Consider the following 22878-nt stretch of genomic DNA (forward strand, 5'->3'; position numbering starts at 1 on the left):
TTATTTTAATTCAAATTGTGGGGCCCACTTATATTTTTCTTCAATTTTTTATTACAATTCGTATCCCCCTCTGATTTTCTCCAGCACTTTTATCCCTTTCTTCTCCAATCCTCTTTCGATTAAGCTGTTGGGGGTCTCCGACTCCGATCGTCATCAGAATGGCCGGCGCTGCCGCCAGCCCCAACGACAGGCGCCACCCCAACGGCTGGAGCTTCTGCGTCCCGTAGTTGATCATGTTCGCGGTGAAAATATGAAGGAGGGGGTACACCCCGACGCCCCACTCGTTTCCCTCACCACCACCACCACCACTGTTTTCCACCATTACCGTTTTCCCTCACCTCAACCACCACAAAAATCTCCACCACCGCCAAGCAACAGAACAACAGTAAAATGTGAAGAAAGGAGTACACCACCCTCTAAATCTTCGCCCAACGACTGGGGAGTTTTGGTCTTTGAGAGAGCGGAGGGAGGAAGGGCACGGCGGCGACTTGTCGCTGCTGTAGTCGCCGTTCAAAGAAATGGGGGGGATCTGTGCTGTAAGAGGTGAGAGAGAGAGACCGAGGGAGGCAGCGGTGCTTCGCCGTCGCCAAGGGGGGGATCGAGGAAGCGACGAGGAGAAGGGTTGTTGGGGTATCCGGTCTGAGAAGCGACCCGAGAGGGAGATGAGGGATGAGGCGGTGGTGGCCGGATTTTGTTGTTGCTGCCGTCGACTGCTAAGTCAAGACGAGAGGGAGGGCCGTTGTTCGCCGGAGGTCGAAGGAGAAGTGGTGGCGCTCGCCGCCCGAAGCGAGGCGCCGCCGCTGACGGTTTGGTGAGAGTGAGAAAAGTGTTGTGCGAGAGAGAGAGAGAGATGCAGCGGGTGTGTGAGGAGAAAGAAGGAGGGGACATCAACAAGGCCCCACAATTCGAAATAAAATAATAATAAAAAAAATTACTAACGTTGACTAACTGCGTCAGGTCAGAGGGGCCAATTTGTGCGATTTTTTGAACTTTAGGGGTTTAGTTGCACACACAGTGAGTAAGGGGAGCAAAACGCTATAAGGGCCTCCACTTAAGGGGCCTATCTGCACCTTAACCCTTTATAAAATAATTCACTTCAATTAAGTGTTCGATTTGCATGATTGAGCCCGTGATTCATAACTTAGCCCGCATCTTATAATCCAAATGAATGATCATTTATCACCCCAAAATTGTGTGAATTATTTAACCACTACTCCAATCTTATCAATCTAATGTATCATATCCACCAAACCAAACGTCTTCTTAATTGACTCCTATGCAGGATAAACTTTGAAATGAAAGTGAAAACTTGGATCGCTATTTTAGATGATACCATCAAAAATCTTGTAACATAATTAAAGAATTAGAGTATGAGGACTCTAATTCAAGCAAAAGATAAAAAAGAGTTTAAGTGCAATTATAATATTGTTTAACAAACACGACGCATCATGGTGTACCCAAAAACATAGCAAATCATATTGTTCGGTAGATTAGGCCAAATACATTAAATTTATGTGTTCGAGACGTAGTTCCAAATCTACAATTAAGTCTTGTAATTTCCAACAAATCGACCATAATTAACTATGGGTTTACCACCATTAATAAGCATTTTCGACATAAACCAACAATCAAAATATTATTTTTACGCTGAAATAAACAATCAAGTGCTTGCAATATTGCGGATATGTAAACGAATTAATTGTTGATCGTGTCACAAACATTGTGGTCGGACATTGGCATGGCCAATTGTTGTTATGTCTTGACGAGAAACATTATACGGCGAGGACCAACGTCCCCGTAAAATTGATCCAACAACGTGTCCTTGAATTTGTCAATTTTTGAATTCCTGCACAACAAGGTTATAATTATTGAAGAAGTAAAAGATAAACCCGTGAATAGAATGTGAATTCCTGCACAACGGGTACACTATAAATTCATATATAGTTACAAATAAGATGGTACACTAATAATAATATTTGACTTTTAGTATTAACTTTCTTATTTTTGAAAAATATCTGAAATTCGAACAGTATTATGCTATTCAAGCTTTAGTCATCTTCACTCTTAAGTAATACATACTAGTATTTGTTGCAAAACTTGGCAGCTGAAAGAAGCTGGCATAATAATGCACCTGTTGATATGTCTTGAATTTCCCGCTTCTTTGTATTGTTTACATTTTCTGTTTGATTGTGCTATTTAATCCTATTACGTCAACTAGTATCAAGAGCCTGATCGTTTCGATTAGGGTATTTTTTTCTGCGCTGTTAGGGTTTTCTGGAGTCGATCAAGAATGTCTGCTTTCAACGTAAAGGTTGACAAATTCACCCGGAGAAATAGTTTTGGATTATAGCAGATCAAAAGCCTGGTTATTTCCCTATCGTCGAGGATTTTTTAGGGAAGCATCGGCCATGGACCGCGCACATAGAACATCTCTCTTCTCCTCCTCCATGCTAGATATATCTGCCACTTCAACCGACATAGGCCATTGGACGAAAAACATTATACGGCGAGGACCAATGTCCCGTAAAATTGATCCAACAACATGTCCTTGAATTAGTCAATTTTGAATTCATGCACAACATGGTTATAATTATTGAAAAAGTAAAAGATAAACTCATGAATAGAATGTGAATTCCTGCACAACGTGTACACTATAAATTCATATATATTTACAAATAAGATGGTACACTAATAATAATATTTGACTTTTAGTATTAACTTTATGATTATTAAAACATATCTGAAATTCGAACAGTATTATGCTATTCAAGCTTTAGTCATCTTCACTCTTAAGTAATACCTACTAGTATTTGTTGCAAAATTTGGCAGCAGAAAGAAGCTGGCATAGTAACGCACATGTTGATATGTCTTGAATTTCCCGCTTCGGCCCAATGGTATGCAGTTTTGGGCTTTAGGCCCAATTTGGCCGCATAATAAAATATGTTCTCCTCTCTGCCCGTGGATGTAAACATATTGGTGAACCACGTAAATCTTTGTATTGTTTACGTTTTCTGTTTGATTGTGCTCTTTAATTCTATTATGTCATAACAAATTGGTATCAAGAGCCTGGTCATTTCGATCAGGGTATTTTTTTTCTTCGTTGTTAGGATTTTTTGGAGTCGATCAAGAATGTCTGCTTTCAACGTACAGGTTGACAAATTCACCGGGAGTTTTGGATTATGGCAGATCAAGAGCCTGGTCATTTCCCTACCGTCGAGGAATTTTTGAGGGAAGCATCGGCCATGGGCCGTGCATATAGAACATCTCTCTCTTCTCCTCCTCCATGCTAGATATATGTGCCACTTCAACATACATAGGCCATTGGACGGAAAACATTATGCGGCGAGGACCAACGTCCCCGTAAAATTGATCCAACAACATGTCCTTGAATTTGTCAATTTTGAATTCCTGCACAACATGGTTATAATTATTGAAAAAGTAAAAGATAAACTCGTGAATAGAATGAGAATTCTTTTACCACGGATACACTATAAATTCATATATATTTACAAATAAGATGGTACACTAATAATGTTATTTGACTTTTAGTATTAACTTTCTGATTTTTGAAATTCGAACAATATTATGCTATTCAAGCTTTAGTCATCTTCACTCTTAAGTAATACCTAATAGTATTTATTGCATAACTTGGCAGCCGAAAGAAGTTGGCATAGTAACGCACCTGTTTATATGTCTTCAATTTCCCGCTTCGGCCAAACAGTATGCAGTTTTGGGCTTTAGGCCCAATTTGGCCGCATAATAAAATCTGTTCTCCTCTTTGCCCGTGGATGTAGCCAAATTGGTGAACCACGTAAATCTTTGTATTGTTTACGTTTTCTGTTTGATTGTGCTCTTTAATTCTATTATGTCATAACAAACTAGTATCAAGAGCCTGGTCGTTTCGATCAGAGTATCTTTTTTTTAGCTCTCTTAGGGTTTTTTAGAGTCAATCAAGAATGTCTGCTTTCAACGTAAAGGTTGACAAATTCATCGGGAGAAATAGTTTTGGATTATGGAAGATCAAGAGCCTGGTCATTTCCCTATCATCGAGGATTTTTGAGGGAATATATCCGCCGCTTCAACCGACATAGGCCATTGGACAGAAAACATTATACGGCGAGGACCAACGTCCCCGTAAAATTGATCCAACAACATATATGGTGAAGCATCAACTCACCAACATCCTAAAACTAAAGAATAAATAGAAGATCGAAACCTGAAGTGCAAAGGCAGACAAACACTCCAATGTTCTTCAATGAAACCTTCTTTTCTTATACGCTAGTTTTTCGGGAGTACAAATATGAAGTGATGAAACTGGAATCCGGATCTCATGCATGCAGTAAGGATAGAAAGGAGATATCTGATCAATCTTGGTCGTAATGGCAACCTGCATGTTGACTGTCCACTGCTGCACTGTCCTCTGTACAGTACGTACATCTCTATATGAACCAGATCTAAAACTACAGGCATGCTGATTTAACCCCAATGCCGTATAGTGCCTAATAGCTAAACTAAAATAGGCCTCGGGGGTGTATCCAGAGTAGGCGCCGTGTTTGTTCCACTGGTGCTGCCAAAACATCTCGTCGTGCTTAACGCTGCTCACACTATTCGGACATGGCATCAAATTCGGCCAAAAAGTGTGCATATCTTGACGTAGTTGGCTAGTGAGGTGATGCGTGTTATATGTGCGCAATCCATTCTGCCGGATCTGTTGTTTCATCGACTTCGAAATCTTCGGCCATAAGTCGTGTATGGTATAACGTTGTCTCACTCTGTCCCACTGTAGGCACAATGTCATCATCCAGCTATGCACGAAAAGCTGAGGTGGTCCGCCCTGCACCAGAGGTTATCCCACGAGAGGGTGGAGCTGTTGTGGATGAGGCTGCGAAGCTCCAAAAGGTAAAAATGGGGCTGTGGGTGGGCCTGGGACTGAGCTTGTTCCACTGAAGGAAGTGGGCACCGAGGTGGAGGTTGAGCTCGTCCCGCCAGATAAAGTGGAGTTGCATGAAAATTAATAGTAGTAAATTCCGAATAAATCGTATATAATATATAATATGCTCGGATACAGCCCTGCCCTTACGCTCTTCGTCCTCACAATCGACATTACTCTACAGCCCAATTTGGTTTCAGCCCATCCCATCTCACAGCGCTATACTCATGCTAGCGTAGAATTATCATGGTCACGTTTTCACAAGCCTCACTTTATGGTCTTCTCGCGGAACCCTCGGATTGACTTATCCTTTCCGCTCCAAGGTCAACGCTGGAATCTTCCATGCATAATTTACTCCTCATCAATATATATTCTTGAATTTGTCAATTTTGAATTCCTGCACAAAATGGTTATAATTGTTGAAGAAGTAAAAGATAAACTCGTGAATAGAATGTGAATTCCTGCTCAACGGCTACACCATAAATTTATATATAGTTACAAATAAGATGGTACATTAATAATAATATTTGACTTTTAGTACTCCCTCCGTCCCACGAATCTTGACACCTATTCCTTTTTGGGTCATCCCACGAATCTTGACACGTTTCTAAATATAGTACTCCCTCCGTCCCATTAAAGTTGGCCACATTTCTATTTTGGGTGTCCCACTAAAGTTGGCCACTTTCTAAAAATGGCAAAAGTTCACTTTAATTAAGTCAACAATTACTCATTAATTTGGTCAACAATTGTAGGCCACTTTCTAAAAGTGCCAAAATTACTTTAATTAAGTCAACAATTACTCACTAATTTGGTCAACAATTGTAGGCCACACTCTATTAAAACATATAACACTCAATTTCTTAATCTCCGTGCCGAAACGAATGTGGCCAACTTTAATGGGACGGAGAGAGTAACAATTATTATCTTCTCTCTTCTACTTTATCACTTTATTACCTTCTCTCTCCTACTTTATCACATTCTCTCTCCTAATTTATCATTTTTATACTTTATTACATACACACTTAGAGCAACTCCAATGCTTGTGTCTTAGAGGGGTGTCTTAGGAGTGGGTCCCACCTAAGACACACCCCTCTCCAATGCATTGTGTCTTAGAGGGGGTCTTAGATTTCCATTTCCACAAAATTCACATTTCTATATTTTTATTTTTAAAATTCAACATCACAATAATTAAAATAAAATTAAAGACATAATTAAAATGCAATAAAAAAATAAAAATTATGATAAAAAAATTAGAATTTTAAAATTTTAAAAAATAAAAAATCAAAATAAAAAAATTGAATCAAACTCAAAATCGCAACTGTCTCCCACCGCCTCCTTTTCTCTTCTTCTTCTTTCCTCCTGCAACTCTCTCTCTCTCTCTCTCTCTTTTTTAATTTCAGAGCGTGATATACACGCTCCCCACAAAATCGCCCTTCGCCCCGAGTCTTAGCTTCGCCATTGCTTCGAACCACGCCGCATCTTCAGCGCGACTACCACCTTGGCGACCCGGATCGACGCCTCCTTCGACACCAGCGCTGCGGATGCTCTTAAAACACTAATCTACAACTCCTTAATTCTCGTGCGGCTGTGCCGAAACCAAATGTGTCAAGATTCGTGGGACGGAGGGAGTATTAACTTTCTGATTTTTGAAAAATATATGAAATTCGAACAGTATTATGTTAAGCTTTAGTCATCTTCACTCTTAAGTAATACCTATAAGTATTTGTTGCAAAACTTGGCAGCCGAAAGAAGTTGGCATAGTAACATACCTGTTGATATGTCTTGAATTTCTCGATTCGGCCCAACGGTATGTAGTTTTGGGCTTTAGGCCCAATTTGAGTGTTTTATCTCAGTACTATATATACTTGAGATCTGTAATCTGTAAGTTTGTAACCCTAGCCGCATAATAAAATATGTTCTTCACTCGTGCTCTTTAATCCTATTTCGTCACAACACCAATAATATGAGATTTTGATATATCCTTGGCTGTTAGGGTCAATATTCTCTATAAGTGTTGGGGGAAAAAAAGATTGAAAGGGATGTCGGAATTCCACATATATAAGGCATAGAAGCGGCCAAAGAAAGATTCGAAAATTGAAGGATATTATAAGAATGAAGAGTGAGACCACAAGAAGCAAACACCTACACGAAATTAAAGTGGGCAAATGGTTTAGCCGAAAGCTGAAATGGAGATGTGCCTACTGCCTACCCTCCAACATATATATTTTTGGTGTTTGGGTATATGCCCTTTATTTATCCCAATCTTCTACTTAATTTTTTGTATACATGTGTATATTAATTTAGTTAAACAATAGTATTATGTTTGAGCTAGCTCTTGCTAGGTGCAAAATGGATACATACGTATGATAGATTTGGGTTGTGTTCTCTTTGATGGATAAATTTATCATGAGAAAAAAAGGGATAACAAAAATTTATGCATACCTTTAAATGTAATGTACTCCTTTCTTTTCCCTCATTTTGTATGAAGAATGCGTTTACTTTAATGGATAAATTTATCCATGGAAAATGATAGATAAAAAAATTTATGCCTTGAAATGCCTCATTTCTTTTCCAACATTTAACACAAAAGAGTTGTTCCCCATTTTTCCTTCCTTATTTTCACTTCATTAATGATGGATAATATTATCCACTCAAAAATGGAGGGATAATATTATCCATCCTTGAAGTGAAAATAAGGAAGGAAAAATGATGAACATCTCTTTTGTGTCAAATGTTGGACGAGAAGGGAGATATTTCAAGGCGTAATTTTTTGTTATCCTTAATTTTCCATGGATAAATTTATTCATCAAAGTAAACGCAGCCGAAAGAGAAATTCACCATTTTTTAATATTCCTTCTTTTCACTTCAAGGAGGGATAATATTATCCCATTATTACTCAATTTCCCGTTGCTAGCAATCTAATTAAGGGGTTTTTTAAAAAAAAAAACAAATATAATTAAGGGTGTATTTGTTGATCTTATTTTCTGTAACTGATCACATCCTATTTATGGATTCGTTTATACTAGTTATGAAAGTTAATTATGGCATTTGTTGTTAGTATTTGAGGTTTTTCATTATATGTAACAAAGGTATTATTTTTATCCTGCTATATTTTCTGTGTTCCATGCATGGCAACGTGAGTTTGAATTAGAGTTTGGTATATCATCCATATTTTTTTTCATTATATGTAAACAAGGTATTCCATCCGCGTTGTCTAATGTAATGTATAGATGATATCTAAAAATATCGTTGGAAAATACTTCACGATAGTTTGAATTTAATTATCAAAAATACCGGAAATGTGTACGTGGTAGCTAGGTAGAATTGTTAATAATAATGATAATATATATAATTTCACAATACGTTGGAATATTATAGGTTTTTCCATTATCAAAATACATAATATATAGGTTGAAGCGGTATTACATATCTCTACTTTTAGATTACAAAATAGGAAAAGCAATAAGTATATTTTACTCAACCTTTAGACGTTGAAGAATTTTTCTACATCATTATTTTTTTTCGCGAAAAAAATAATAATAAAATAATAATATAGAACGCGTTAAATCATAACAAAGCAATAGACAACCTAACATTGTGGCCAGACGACTTTAAAGATACTATCAAGTAAAAAATAAATAAAAAAGAAAGAAAAAGAAAGAATTTCTTCATTGCATCAACCATCTGGCAGCTCCACTATACTAAGAATATTTGAGAATAATGGCCATATCTCAATCATTAACATTTAACACACCCCCTTTTGACTAACCAATTTTATTTGTGGTGCTTGTAATATCCCGCCGATATTTTTATTTAATGCCAATTTCATTTGTATTCTTTTTTTTTTTAAATCCCAACTGGAAAAAAGAAGAAATGAACAATTTTGTTGACTTATCTTTTTCCCATCATCTTGAAAATGTGGTGGCACTTTGCATGGCCCATAAAATTTTGAGTGCTCTTAGGCCGGAAATTTAATGTCGTATTATTCCATATTTACGGGTTACTTTCATTAATGATTTTTCTTTATTGTGCCACTGTTACATTGAGTTATTTGTCTTCCCCTCTTCATATTCATTTTCAAATTAATTTTAAATACTAAGATTCTAAACTTTTACACCGCTACTCGAGCAAGAGAGAATATAAAATCTATATTTCTGCATATATAGTATAATAAATTAAGCCCAAACTATATATTTTGTGGACTGTTAAAGTTTTTGTTCTGCTCTTGAAAGGCATGAAATGATGAACATGATTTAATGAGTGCGATACAACCTAAGGGAATGAATAGTATATATGATTATTATTATTATATATATATATATATATATATATATATATATATAGGGAAGGGATCAAAAAAGAAGGCTAAATGTAGAGAGAATGAAGAATGAATCCTGAGCCTTGATTTATGCCATCTAACGCACCAGATTTTTCCTAATTTTCGGTTATAATAATTAAATTCAAGGACATACATGTAATTTACTTTTTATCATTAACAACCATTCCTATATTTAAGGTAGATATGATTTTATTATTTATGGACATACACGCATCAAACTTTAATTCTTTCACACATTAAATTAAAGTAAATCACACGGTACATTAATTCTTCCTCAACTCAGCCTCACGCCATTATCGTCAGCAATTGAAGAAAAACATTTTCTTCAGCATTTTCGTATTTTCCATATTCGCACAACTTGAAAGTTTATTCAGTTTAATATGTGAAATTATTCAGATTAGTTAAATGTTAATTCAACATAGTCTGTATTTCATATTTTACGTTATTTATGGTTTTTTTTCACAATTATTTTATATACTCGAATTCATGAATTCATCCAAATTTTTTATTTGTTCAAATTATTTTAATGTGTATTCAAAAATTAATATTATGTGAATAAATAATAGAATCTTCACCTAATTTATATTTTTATTAGTCCAATAATTAATTATTCATAATTTAACTCTTAATTGCTTAAATAAAATTAGTAATTCATGTAGCATTTTATTTTTTTCATTATTTCAAAACCTGTACATATTAATTTGGTTCTTTGTGTGATAATAAATAATTATATTGTATTTGAATATTGTTCAAAACGTACCCAAATAAGAATTATATTTTTGCGAATATGGATACTAATTTGCAGAAAAACGTAACTGTTACTCATAAATTGTGAGCAAAGAAAATATTTGGTTGAATAAAGTAACGTTATTCGTGAATATATCGTATTCGAATATTGTTCATGACGTACTGAATAAAAATCATATTTATGCGAATAAGGATAATAGTTTTCTGAATAATTTATATGATACTCATAAATTGTGAATAAGGAAACTATTTTGTTGAATAAAGTAGCATTTTTCATGAATAAGTCTTATCTGAATATTGTTCAAAATTTACCGAATAAACATCATATTTATGTGAATAAGGAATCAATCGCCTACAAATGTGTAAATATGGACGAAAACATCACATAAGCTAACTGCATAATTCACTAAAATTATAGTGAATAATATTGAAAATTCATCGAATACCACTTTGTTATAAACCGAATAAGTAAAACAAGTAAAATTAAGGAAACGTGCAAAACCAAATCTTTTTCACTTGGCATCCAACCAGAAGCCTCATCGCCTCTAGCATCACTATTCTGGGCAGGGCATGTGCTTGCATTTCTTGGGAAAAAATCACAAAACACAGATCGTATGATATGTTCAACCAGTGGTGCCACATTTATAAATAAACAATTGAAAAAAATAAAAGAAACAAAAAAAGCAAATCTGCAGAAAACCACAGAAAAAGCAAGAAAGAAAAATGCCCACTAAAGAAGATGATTCAGAAAACCAACAACTTTCATCAATCCATCACGCCGGAGAAGGAGGGGGGCGGAATCGCTTAACGGCAAAAAACAACAACTTTCGCCGGAGAAGAACCTTCATCACGCCGTTTTCAGGCAGAGGCTGCACCGATGAGTGGATGAAATCCGGACACGCCGCGGCGCCTTCAGATGCGCGCGACGACCAATTACCGATCTTAGACCGCGGCGGCGGTAGGCAAAAGTGCAGGGAAGCGCCGGACTGAGGAGAAATTGGGGTTTGAGAAATTACCAATTCATATCGATTACCGAAAGTGCAGGGAAGAGCGACGACCAATTACCAATTCATCTCGATTTTGCGATTTGGGTTCGAGAAATTGAGAGAAGAGAAGACTGAGGAGCGTTGCAATCAGGCGGAGCAACGCCGGTAGAGGCAGACGACGGCGACGGCCTCACCATTGATATATTGAAGAGAGATGAATTTGCCTCTATTGTAGGTTTTCTGAATTGAGTGGAGGTGGGGTTTGCAGAAGTCGTGGGGAGGGAGAGAGAATTCCGACGTTAATTTAGGAATTACAGTTCAGTGAATAAGAAAATTGACAGATACACCCCTCTTCGAATATTTAATTGCTTTTTTAGCTTATTCAGAAAATATAAAAAAGGAATTAATAACTGCCTAAATGTAATCCTGGCCATTAATCTAGGGTAGGCCCAACCGGGTTGGGCCTCGTCTCCTTTCTGCGTGCGCGTAGGCCCAACCGGGTTGGGCCTCGTCTCCTTCGAACCAAGTTTTCGTTGGTCCAAAAAGATAAGGGTCGATGTGGGCCTAGGGTAGGCCCAAAGACCAGCCCAAAGACCACCCAAAGACCAATTGCCAAGATCCAAGTCCACGGCCGCGCGTCGGGTGACGGGACCGGGCGCCGGGGGCCGGGCGACGGGCGACGGGGCCGGGCGACGGGGCCGGGGCCGGGCCGGGCGGGCGGCGGCGGCGGCGGCGCGCGCGTGTGGGCTGTGCAACCCGTCACGTGTGCACACAGTTTTATTACATCCTGTGATGTAATAGCTTTTATACTGTAATAAATGTGATCCACATTCCAATGTGGGATAAGTATTAAATATTATTTAATGCTTATCTTTTCCCACAACTCCATGTTTCAAGTACCCAACTTTAAACAATTATTTCTCACTCACCGGAAATCGGTTTTGAGTAAATAAATATACTACGATCATCTACTCGGAACGTAGATCGATCCTGTCCCATTTAATTCTGCTAAATTAAATGTTTTCGGTACTCGAAAAATTATTAAACATTGGTTACTCACAACCAATTTCCAACAGAGCTTAACTGAGCCATATCTATTTTGAGTTTGAGCCATTTATAGTGTGTCAAACAAATATAGAAAGGTGGATTTTATTAGAACAGAGAGAATATAAATAAGTTTGATTCTAACAAGATATGTTATTTCTCCTTTTTAATTAAAATTATCGAATCATTGGCACGTTATACTTACTAGTATATCTCCCGCGCTATGCGCCGTGAATTTAGACTCGCGCAAAATCTGCATATATATGTTTTATAATATTAATATAATTTAACTAATATAGTTAAAATTCGATGCCAAAATCAGTTTTTGCTAAGTGATCTAATATTTTAATATTATCAATGTAATTATACATAAATATAACATGTGTCTATATATAGATCGATATTGTATCACTTATATAGTGAGTTTCTATAGTTACACAAATTGAACCAGATTTATCGCATTAAATAAGTTGTGTCTGAATTTGCTATGTAACATTATGAATTTGGTGTAAAAAATATCCACTTTTCTATTTTTATGCGGAGTATGGTTTAAGAATGATTTATATAAACAATTAATTGTATACAATTTTAAGAAAGATTTATATAAAAAAATTAATTGGCTGAGACTTTGAGAAAGTACGTGTACATAGATTGTAATTTATAATTTTAAAAATAATTTAATTTTCAATTAGTTGGATAAGATTATTTACTTAGTGTTTCTTAAAATAATTGTAATATATAATATGATATGATTTTATAATAATTACATAATGTAATATTAATAATATATTTTTAATATAAATAAAATTTAAATATGTAATTTGAAATTTTAAAATATTAATTCTAAAAAAACTTAAAAGAGTTAAAATACGGTTCCTCATTTTAAGGAAAATATCTCTTCTTAAATATAAACTTTAAATATGTTAAAACTTTAAATTATTACAACTTGCTCATTTAAATATTTTTTTCTACATACTATATATCAAATTAAAGGTAATTTCATGACCTTTTATTTAAGATGTATATATATTGCATATTTTATCTAAAATATAATTTCATGAAAATGAGAAAAATATGTTTTATCAACAAAATGAGAAAAAAAAAACAGAATGAAATTAAAATTTAAAACTGAATTTACAAAAAAACTAAGATTAAAGTTGGGTAGTTTTTTGCTTAATCACAATTTTCGATAGTTCTTTTTTTGTTTAGGCTAATTTTCGGTAGTTTTATCAACATGGTTTATATATATATTTTCACTCCAATTTCAATTACACCCTTGTAATTGAATTAAATTACATTTACTTTATTTTTATATATATAAAGATAAAGATTCATAGTAGGTAGGTGATCAACTCTCACCTTATTAGTAGTGAATCTATTTTAATTTTTACCTTTGAGATAATATTAAAAAAAGAGCACACGTAGGAATCGACGAGCTAGATAACAAGAAAAGTGGAAGACTCTCGTTGTTGGACTTCATCACTATATTCCGTATGCGTACGGCTGTCAAACCCCCTCCACCCCCACCCCCCACCCACTATCTTTATTTTTTATTATTCTTTTCGTTTCGAGAATATTTTTTTTATTATTATCTTACTATTACTAAACATATATAAATATAAAAAATAATACTTAAATTAATACCACAAAAATATCATCATCATCACACGCTCCTTTATATATTCCCTGTAAATCCACTCACTCACACCAACCATAGAACTCGGCTGCAAAAAAACACACACACACACACTCAATTTACTTGATAAATCAAAATTCTAGTAGCTAGGTAGGTTACAGCATGCAAGAGGATAGGAAGATGAAGGTGAAGAAAGGTTGGCTGGCGGTGCAGGTGGGATTAGACGATGAAGACGGCGGATTTCAGAGATTTTCGATTCCGATTTCCTACCTATACCACCCGCTCTTTCAGAAGCTTCTAGACAAGGCGCGTGAGGTCTACGGCTACAACACGGCCGGCCCCTTGATGCTGCCCTGCTCCGTCGAGGATTTTCTGCATCTGCGGTGGCGGATAGAGAAGGAATCCACCGGTAGCCACCACCACCATCACCATCGCCACCGCCATCAGCTCCCGGCTCCTTCTTTATCGTTTCACTCTTGTTAATTAGATCCATCTGCTCCCTCAACAAAAGGAGTTTAATTTCATTTTATAGTGAGAAACGTCTCCGATCATTGTGTATTTATAGTGGAAAATCAATGACAAAAAAGTTCAGATTATTCACAACACACTCAGTACTCCTCTGTTAACTGATGGTAAATTTTTCTTTTATTTCTTCTCTTTTTCTCTCTAAATATGTGTATTATAGTTTTGTTTCATTTTTTCTTAGAGATGAATTTTGTCCACATATCGGATACTTGCTAATTAAAGAATCTTTTTCTATGATTGGCTTCAACGTTAACCATGAAAGAAATTCGTAATTTACTGTGAAGATTCTGTTGAGAATATATATAATTCGAGAGTTTTTTAGGACAGTAATTTAGATTGATTTGAAAATTAAGACAATAATTTTCGAACTTGTAAAAATAGGACACTAATTTTTTTTAAGAGTAAAATAGGACACTCAGGACATTTTTTAGCCAATTATCGGCTGAGAAATGTCCTATTTTTACGACGCTTATTAATTAGTGTCCTATTTTACTCTAAAAAATAATTAGTGTCCTATTTTTACAAGTCCGAAAGTTATTGTCCTAATTTTCAAATCAATCTAAGTTAATGTCCTAAAACATCCCCTGACTCGAGAATATATGAAATGTGTTAGAACTGAGAATGCGTAAGTCAATAATTTTTATGAACATGTATTTTGGTACAAGTTAAAAACTTAAAATTTTTGATAGGATGAAATTTTCACCATATTAAATAAATACGTTTGTTCATTAATTATATTGATTTATTCCTAGAATTAAATAAGAATAGAAAAATATGATGAGAAATGAAAATAATGTTAAATTTTTAATTTCTATTTACTTAAAAGTGGGCGAAAATTTACATGTGTTTGATCTCGAGAAAGTGGATATTTTATCAATTAATTGAATATCATATTCGTCATTTCAATCAGCTAATGCAACTATATACTGATTTATGTAGCATTTTCATTTCTCACGAAAAATAGCACTCCCACCCATTATTGTAAAAGATAGGTGTAGAAGTAAGAAGAAGTCTAAAAGTTAGGGAAATAAGAAGTGCTACCGAGAAATAACATATAGTGACCATTCGTGTAAATTGTCAATTACAGTTACGGTCGCATAATCCGTGTGATCAGTTTAACGGAGCTGGCTTGTTAAGATGACTTGCAGTATCTATCAAAATATATCGTATATAGTAACCTGAAAATATTTATAATCTCAATCATAATATATTAAAGAAAAAATAATAATATTTTTCATCATGTGGTTCTCATAATTTTGAATTGGAAGCTATATAATTTTTTTTTATAGAATTTATATCTACATAAACGTGTTTCTTTAATATAGTATGATAGATAGCTATAAATAAAAAACTGTAGAAACTAAAATAGTGGCCATGAATAGAATCACCTTTAAGCTTCACCGACAAAAATATCAGAAGATAACTACTTGGGAGTTTTACCAAAGCTTGGGCTTCTTCAATTATATATAAACTTCGGTCCACTACTACAGCCCAACACTATGAACTGAAACAAGCTCTGCTACTTTACTTAAACATGCCAATAATTTTTTGCACAATAACTTTTATTTAAATTAATAAAAAAAATTGATACTTTTTATATAATTATTAAATAAAAAATATAAAATTTATTTTGTTTAACATTTATTTTTTACAAAAATAATAATCCTTGTACATCGCGTACTGGCGCAAAACTAATGTTCAACGAAAATGAGTAATTTTAACATATACGAATCATCAATAGTGGATATAAAAGAAAATTCAACCACTATTTAATACTCATTTGGTCCACAAAAATTGTACTCGATTTGTCATTTTCGTCATTTAGAAGTACTACGTTTTATAGAAGAAATATCGTTCATTCCCATGTTTAAAAAATGGATTTTGAAACTAGCTAGGATACATTTACAATGGGATAATGGTGTTTTGCAACCTCCATAGACTACTAATAGATGCTTGCTAGCCAAACAATTAATAGAAGGAAAAAAAAAAATTAGATAGCTAAATATTTTGTATCTGGCATTGAAGACGAAGAAATTCCTCGACGGAGCATGGTAGCATTAGGGGGCCATTAGTTCGATAGTCGTATAATTCGGATGCTTTATGAAGAAGGCTTTGAAAGTGGGGGTTGTATAAATATGAGATTGGGATAACAAATCTTTGAAACGTACAATCATCTTGATTTTGATCTCCAACTTGCACTGCCACCCACCCTTTCTTCACCTTCATCTTCTCTCCTCTTTGGATCTTCACGTTTGAAGAAAACATTATTAATTGAGCTATATAGTTTGGTTTGTGTGTATAAATGGTATGAGAAATGTAGGAACTACTTATATATATATATATATATATATATATAGCTCTCTCTCTCATTGACCAAGAATGAAGAATAGCTAGAAGGTATCGATTAAATTGTTTGATTATTAATATTCCTCTCAATAACAAGAATTCTTAGCAACAAGAGATTCTACCTACTTAGATTTTTGGCATGACTCACTTAGTGTTTCAATTATGTGTAAACCTAGCTAGTTATAAACAATAAAGAGATCTTGTGATTCTGTATCGTTAATTGCAAAGGTCCTCTCTTTTCATTTTTGTTTGTTTATTACATTAATTCGAAATTTACTTTAACTTCTAGTTAAATAATATATTAATTACAACTAGTATGTGATGGCATCTGTAGACTTTTGACATAGTCGATGAAGATAGATTTTCCACAATATATACCGTTGCCAAAACTCTTTCTGAATTTTGTCATGAACCCTAGCACAAAAGGTATATAGAGTTTTCCTAGAAAGAATCATGATATATATAATAGTATATTATTATGTGATAACCATTTTTTACCAAACTGTAATGTATTAAATAAATTAATTAATTACAGGAATCGTTTATACGATGCACCCAATATTGTACTTGTTCTCCCTCTATATACCTATATGTTGATGTTCTTTGACTTTTCCAAACAAAATTAGGGCTAGATCACCTTAGAAAAATAAACTTTTTTTCTTTGTAAAAGTTAAAAACAAGGTTCTCGAATGGAATTTGATCATGTTGTCGTGAGTTATTTTGATGAAGCATCCAACATAATATACTTGTTCCTCTCTTTGTATTATCACTAGTAGTTATTACCGCCAGACATTCCGCTGGAGAAATCATCTGACGCGGTAGTTGGCGTTAAGGGTTACCGACATCATATTGGTCGGTGATTTCGTCGCGGTAAACATGATTTACGGCGTCGAACGTTGGGCATCGGGCAGTTGATTCTTCTTTTTAACAATGAAATTTTGAACGATACCGGCGAAAAATTCCGTTGGTATCTGATAGGATTGTTGTAGTGAAATAGTACAAGAAAACTTGGAAATTAGAATTAATTGTTTCATTATAGCCAAAATCAACTAACAGATTTTTATATTATATAGGGTATATATGTAACTTCGGAAAATTCCTCCAAAAATAAGAACACAACTTACTTGACGTAATAAATGAACTTTACAAATCAAAAAGAAGGCATGGACAGTTCATCTTCTGGCAATCTTCACCCTACCTTTATCTCAACATCTGGATGTTTCCAAATTAGCAGTTTAAATAGATTTTGAAGATTAATTGTTGAATCATATATATGATATGAGTATATATTTTGATCGTATTAATTTGTTGTTAACCATATTGTTCCCATTATAAAGAACTAGCGAAACATGCAAAATATTTTGATATTTCATGACCATATAGGAATTAAAGAAAAGATATACTAACAAATTCCATTCTCATTTTGAATCACTCCCAACAATTAAGTGGTCGAAAATTTACAACTACTTGGAAGCGAATACATATCTTATCCAACTAATGAAGATTGAACCTAGATAATGTATTATACAATCTATGCACATAAATAATTTGTAAATATGTACATATTAATTATGTAAGTTTTGGATCCGGCGGCGAAGACGAAGAAAATCCTGGACGGAGCAGGCTAGCATAAGAGGACCAGCAGTTTGGTAGTGATATACTTCAGAAGATGTGTGAAGAAGAGTTTGGAAGAGAGGATTGTGTAAGTATGAAATTGGGATCACAAATTTTTCAAACATACAAAAATCTTGATTTTCATCCTCATTTGGTAATCCCACTTGCACTGCCAACCAACCTTTCTTCATCTTCATGTTTTTTCCTCTTTGCATCTTCATCACTGCAGGAGAAAACATTCTCAATTCAATATAGTATATGTTTTTCTTTCTAATTTGCTTGATTTTCTTTCTGTGTTATTAGGTTTGCCAATCTAGGAAATTATTTATAGCTACAAAATTAATGTGTTTGCATTGTATTTATCAATGCCGCCAATTGATATTAATCAGTTTATTTTACTTGTATTGCAAGAATCTTACTATGAGCTTAGAAGCTATCGATTCCTTGATTTCTTATTTATTCCTTCGATGAAAACTAAGAATACTTATAGCTAGGAACAAGAATCCTAAGGCGTTTAATTAATTTTATGAGCAAATTAAATCATTGTCTTAACAAATTATCAAAAGTAGTATGTTTTATAATTCTTATACGTGTCAATGTCATGTCACTAATTAATTCCTATTAGGGGGCATGTATAGATTCTGTCGGTTGACAATTAGTCGTACAAACTATTGGACATTGTTAATATTCATTGCAGTATCCCTCTTTATTATCGTAAATATATATTGGATTCTTAAAAATGTAACTTCATCTTTTAGCATTATTGTATTGTACTATATAGGATAAATATGTTTAAGATTACGACGCATGTAGTTTATACACAAGAGAATTCAACCGAAACGCACACGACAAAGTCGTACGTGTTAAATTCCTTGTCGAAAAATGGACAAGATTCTTCAAAATGTACGTAGATTTATGATTCCTCGAATTTTCCTAAAAATACAAGCTTCTCGTTTGATGTGCTACTAGTAAGTGACCCGTCCAATTTCGACGGGATCTATTAAAATATAAATTTATAAAATTATTTAATATTATATTTTTTGTTTTATGAATTTCTTTTCAATAAAATAGAGAATTTAATAAAATTATTTTAAAGTAAAAGACCGTAATATTTATTTGAAATTGATCTAATTTAAATGTCTTTATGAAATTTATATGTAAGCATAGTTTCAACCCACAAGATATTAAAAGAGAAATAGAAACAATTATTTGAAACGTACTTAAATTAGATACATGTAGTTGGAACCAGCAACTGAAAAAAATAAGAAAAATAAATAAATTAATAAAGTCATTAATGACTTAAACTATCAAAGTTTGAATAAATTATTAAATTTGACACGTAGGGTTGTTCATGACTAAAAACAGATTTCGGTAGATATAATCCTACATATGAAAGAGATTGTCCCTGATTTTTATTTATGTTCATAGCAAAACAAACACTCACAGAGAATTGTCTTCTCTAAAACCGAATTGAAAATTTAGTGAAATCTGATGGACTAATAATCATTCCAGCTATAGGAAACTATTTGCCCGCATTTTTTCTTGAAATGAATTTGCCTTCAATTACACGTTCCCCAAGTTTAGTTACTATTAGCCTAGTGTCATTGGAAAGCTCATTAGATGGATCAATATTCTAAAAAGCATGATTATGCATTCCTCTTAATTTCATGAGTCGACAATCGTGAACACTTGATCGTGTTTAGATATTCATCCGAGAATACCTGTTCATCGAGGTCCACTTGTCCATCTTATTTGCGAATGCTGTTTTAACTTAGGCAAACCCTTTCTTTGATAGACATTAAAGACATGACGTCATCATTTATCGTATCAACCATCTCATTGGTGGGAGCCAAGATAGCTTTATTCATAAACATTTATAGGTCAAATGCATGATATGTGTGTTTCCACTATAGCTGCAATAAGATTTGTTGCATCACGTATAAGAATGTCTTCTGATAATGTCACAACAGATTCTCCATCACCAAGATTTTGACCGGCAGTACAGTCACCTATTTTAAGTATCCATTCCGTAAATTGTTTGGTTTCTTCTATATTCGAACCAGAAGCATTTGCCTATTTCTTATGAGAAAATTATTATATGTAATATGTATATTTGAAATCAAAATGTACTTTTATCAAATATGTACTCATTCATTTTCTGTATAGAAGAAGACAATTAATCAAACCTTAAATAGCAAAATAACGAATTTTAGCTAATGAGAAAAATATATTAGACCAACCATTCTAACCACATAAATACATACATACATAAAGACAATTAGTAATTTTTATATTTTAATACTTTTTTCTATTTTCTAAAATGGAGGATGAACTCAAAACAAAATAAACTTGCATTTTTTTAATTTTCAAAATTAATAGCTATAAAAAATTACACTTTGTGGCAATCTAATGGTATACCGAATCTAGAGCGTGTACTACTGCCCCTAGACAACATTATTGATGCTATACCACTTGAAGCTACCTGGAGTACTACCCTTCCTACGTATGATCGAGTATAAGGTATTCCAAATATATGTCTTTCCTATACCACCATATCCATATAGAAAGAAAAATCCTCCCTACACCACTATCAACCACGATCATTATTTTTTCATAAATCATTCTTTGCTCATCTGTCAAAGAAGGATATAGACATATAGTTTAACGTTGTCTTTTTTCATTTCTTCCATATTGTAAAACATCTTTTCTAATATCAGTAGATTCTCTTAATCAAATATGACAGTTTCGTTTGATAACGACATGCTAGGAAAATTGGTTAAACTGGTGAAATTAGAATCAACTTCTCAATTTCAACCAATGCTAAGTTTTTTATTTGATCATCTGTGAACTACAAATCTGTTAAATAAAAAGTCATTAGAACAATATAATATCCAAATCAAAACTATAAACTATAAATCGTAGACATATTCATAAATTATTTTTAGTAAAAATTAATTAAATTTTTGAAAAAAAAAAGAATGAATGATTATTGAAAAAAAAATAATTAAACTTGGGATATGTAATTGAAACTCAGATGTTTCTGACCATATACATACATACATAAAGACAATTAGTAATTTTTATATTTTAATATTTTTTTCTATTTTCTAAAATGGAGGACGAACTCAAAATAAATTAAAGTTGCATTTTTTAATTTTCAAAATTAATAGCTATAAAAAAATTACACTTTGTGGCAATCTAATGGTATACCGAATTTAGAGTGTGTAGTACTGCCCTAGACAACAATAATGATGCTATATCCATATAGAAAGAAAAATCCTCCCTACACCACTATCAACCACGACCATTATTTTTTCATAAATCATTATTTGTTCATTTGTCAAAGAGGGATATAGACATATAGTTTAACGTTGTCTTCTTTCATTTCTTCCATGTTTTTTCATATATCATTCTTTGCTCATCTGTCAAAGAGGGATATAGACATATAGTTTAACGTTGCCTTCTTTCATTTCTTCCATGTTGTAAGACATCTCTTCTAATATCAGTAGATTGTCTGAATCAGATATGAAAGTTCCATTTGATAACGACATGCCAAGAAAATTGGTTAAACTGGTGAAATTAGCAATAAGCAACTTCTCAATTTCAACCAATGCGATTATTTGATCACTGTGAACTGCAAATCCGTTAAAAAAAGTCATTAGAACAATGTAATATCTAAATCAAAACTATAAACTATAAATCTTAGACATATTCATAAATTATTTTTATTGAAAATTAATTAAAATTTTTAAAAATAAAAGAATGAATGATTATTGAAAAAAAATAATTAAACTTGGGATATGTAATTGAAACTCAGATGTTAACTAATTAGTATTTTGATGTATATGATCTGCATATGAATCTAAAATTCGTTGGAATAAGTTGATGTATATATTCTGCATATTAATGTAAAATTCATCGGAGAATTATATTGTTATTAATTGTACAACTTGATGTTATATTCGTTGGAGTAACTTACAAATATTATGTATAAGTGATACTATTGCACTACAAAAAAACGCACGATTACCGACGGCATTTTGCCGTCGGTAATAAGACATGGCCGCCGGTGATAAAGGCTACCGGCGGCGTTACCGGCGGCAACTCGCCGTCGCTAACCGGCTCGTCGGTAATGCCATTACCGACGGCGATCGACCGCCGCCGGCAATTAACGGCGGCGAAGCCGCCGGCATTTCCGTCGTTAAATACCGCCGTTGAACGGCGGAGAGTTGCCGGAAAATTACCGACGGCAAATGCCGTCGGTAATTAGCGGCGGCGAGATCACCGTCGGTAATTTCCACCGGACGGTGGTGGCGCACACGCCGGAGTTGTAATAATTATTACCGAGGGCAAAATGCCGTCGGTAATTACCGACGGCATTTGCCCTCGTTAATATTTTTTAATTTATTTTTTTATTTATTTATTTTATTTATTTATTTTATTGTATATCCACAATTTATTTCGGTATTTATACAGTATTGCATAATTTAGACGAACTTCCCAGTCGGTCACCCATCTTAGTTGTGCTCTAAGTCAAGCACGCTTAACCTTGAAGTTCTTTTCGAATGGTCACCAGTACAGAACACTCGTATTATTGATATATATAGTATCTATTAATTCATTTAAAGTCTACTTCAATATACAATATCATATATATTCATAACCTTAGAATATGTCGAGATGATATACAAAAAATATTGTTAATTACGGA

At 33.8% G+C, this 22878-nt stretch overlaps 1 protein-coding gene across 1 annotated transcript; it reads left to right on the forward strand.

Moving 5' to 3' along the window:
- Positions 1-13737: 13737 nt before the first annotated feature.
- LOC130990000 (auxin-responsive protein SAUR32-like) lies at positions 13738-14287 on the forward strand. The gene has a single exon (XM_057914182.1). The coding sequence runs from the start codon at positions 13845-13847 to the stop codon at positions 14163-14165; it is 321 nt and encodes a 106-aa protein (XP_057770165.1). The 5' UTR covers positions 13738-13844; the 3' UTR covers positions 14166-14287.
- The last annotated feature ends 8591 nt before the right edge of the window (positions 14288-22878 follow it).

The sequence above is a fragment of the Salvia miltiorrhiza genome, chromosome 6 (genome assembly GCF_028751815.1).
Source record: "Salvia miltiorrhiza cultivar Shanhuang (shh) chromosome 6, IMPLAD_Smil_shh, whole genome shotgun sequence".
Lineage (NCBI taxonomy): Eukaryota > Viridiplantae > Streptophyta > Magnoliopsida > Lamiales > Lamiaceae > Salvia > Salvia miltiorrhiza.

What these genes read in the sequence shown, in the direction of transcription:
- LOC130990000 (XM_057914182.1), top strand. Translation starts at nt 13,845, where the DNA reads ATGCAAGAGGATAGGAAGATGAAGGTGAAGAAAGGTTGGCTGGCGGTG.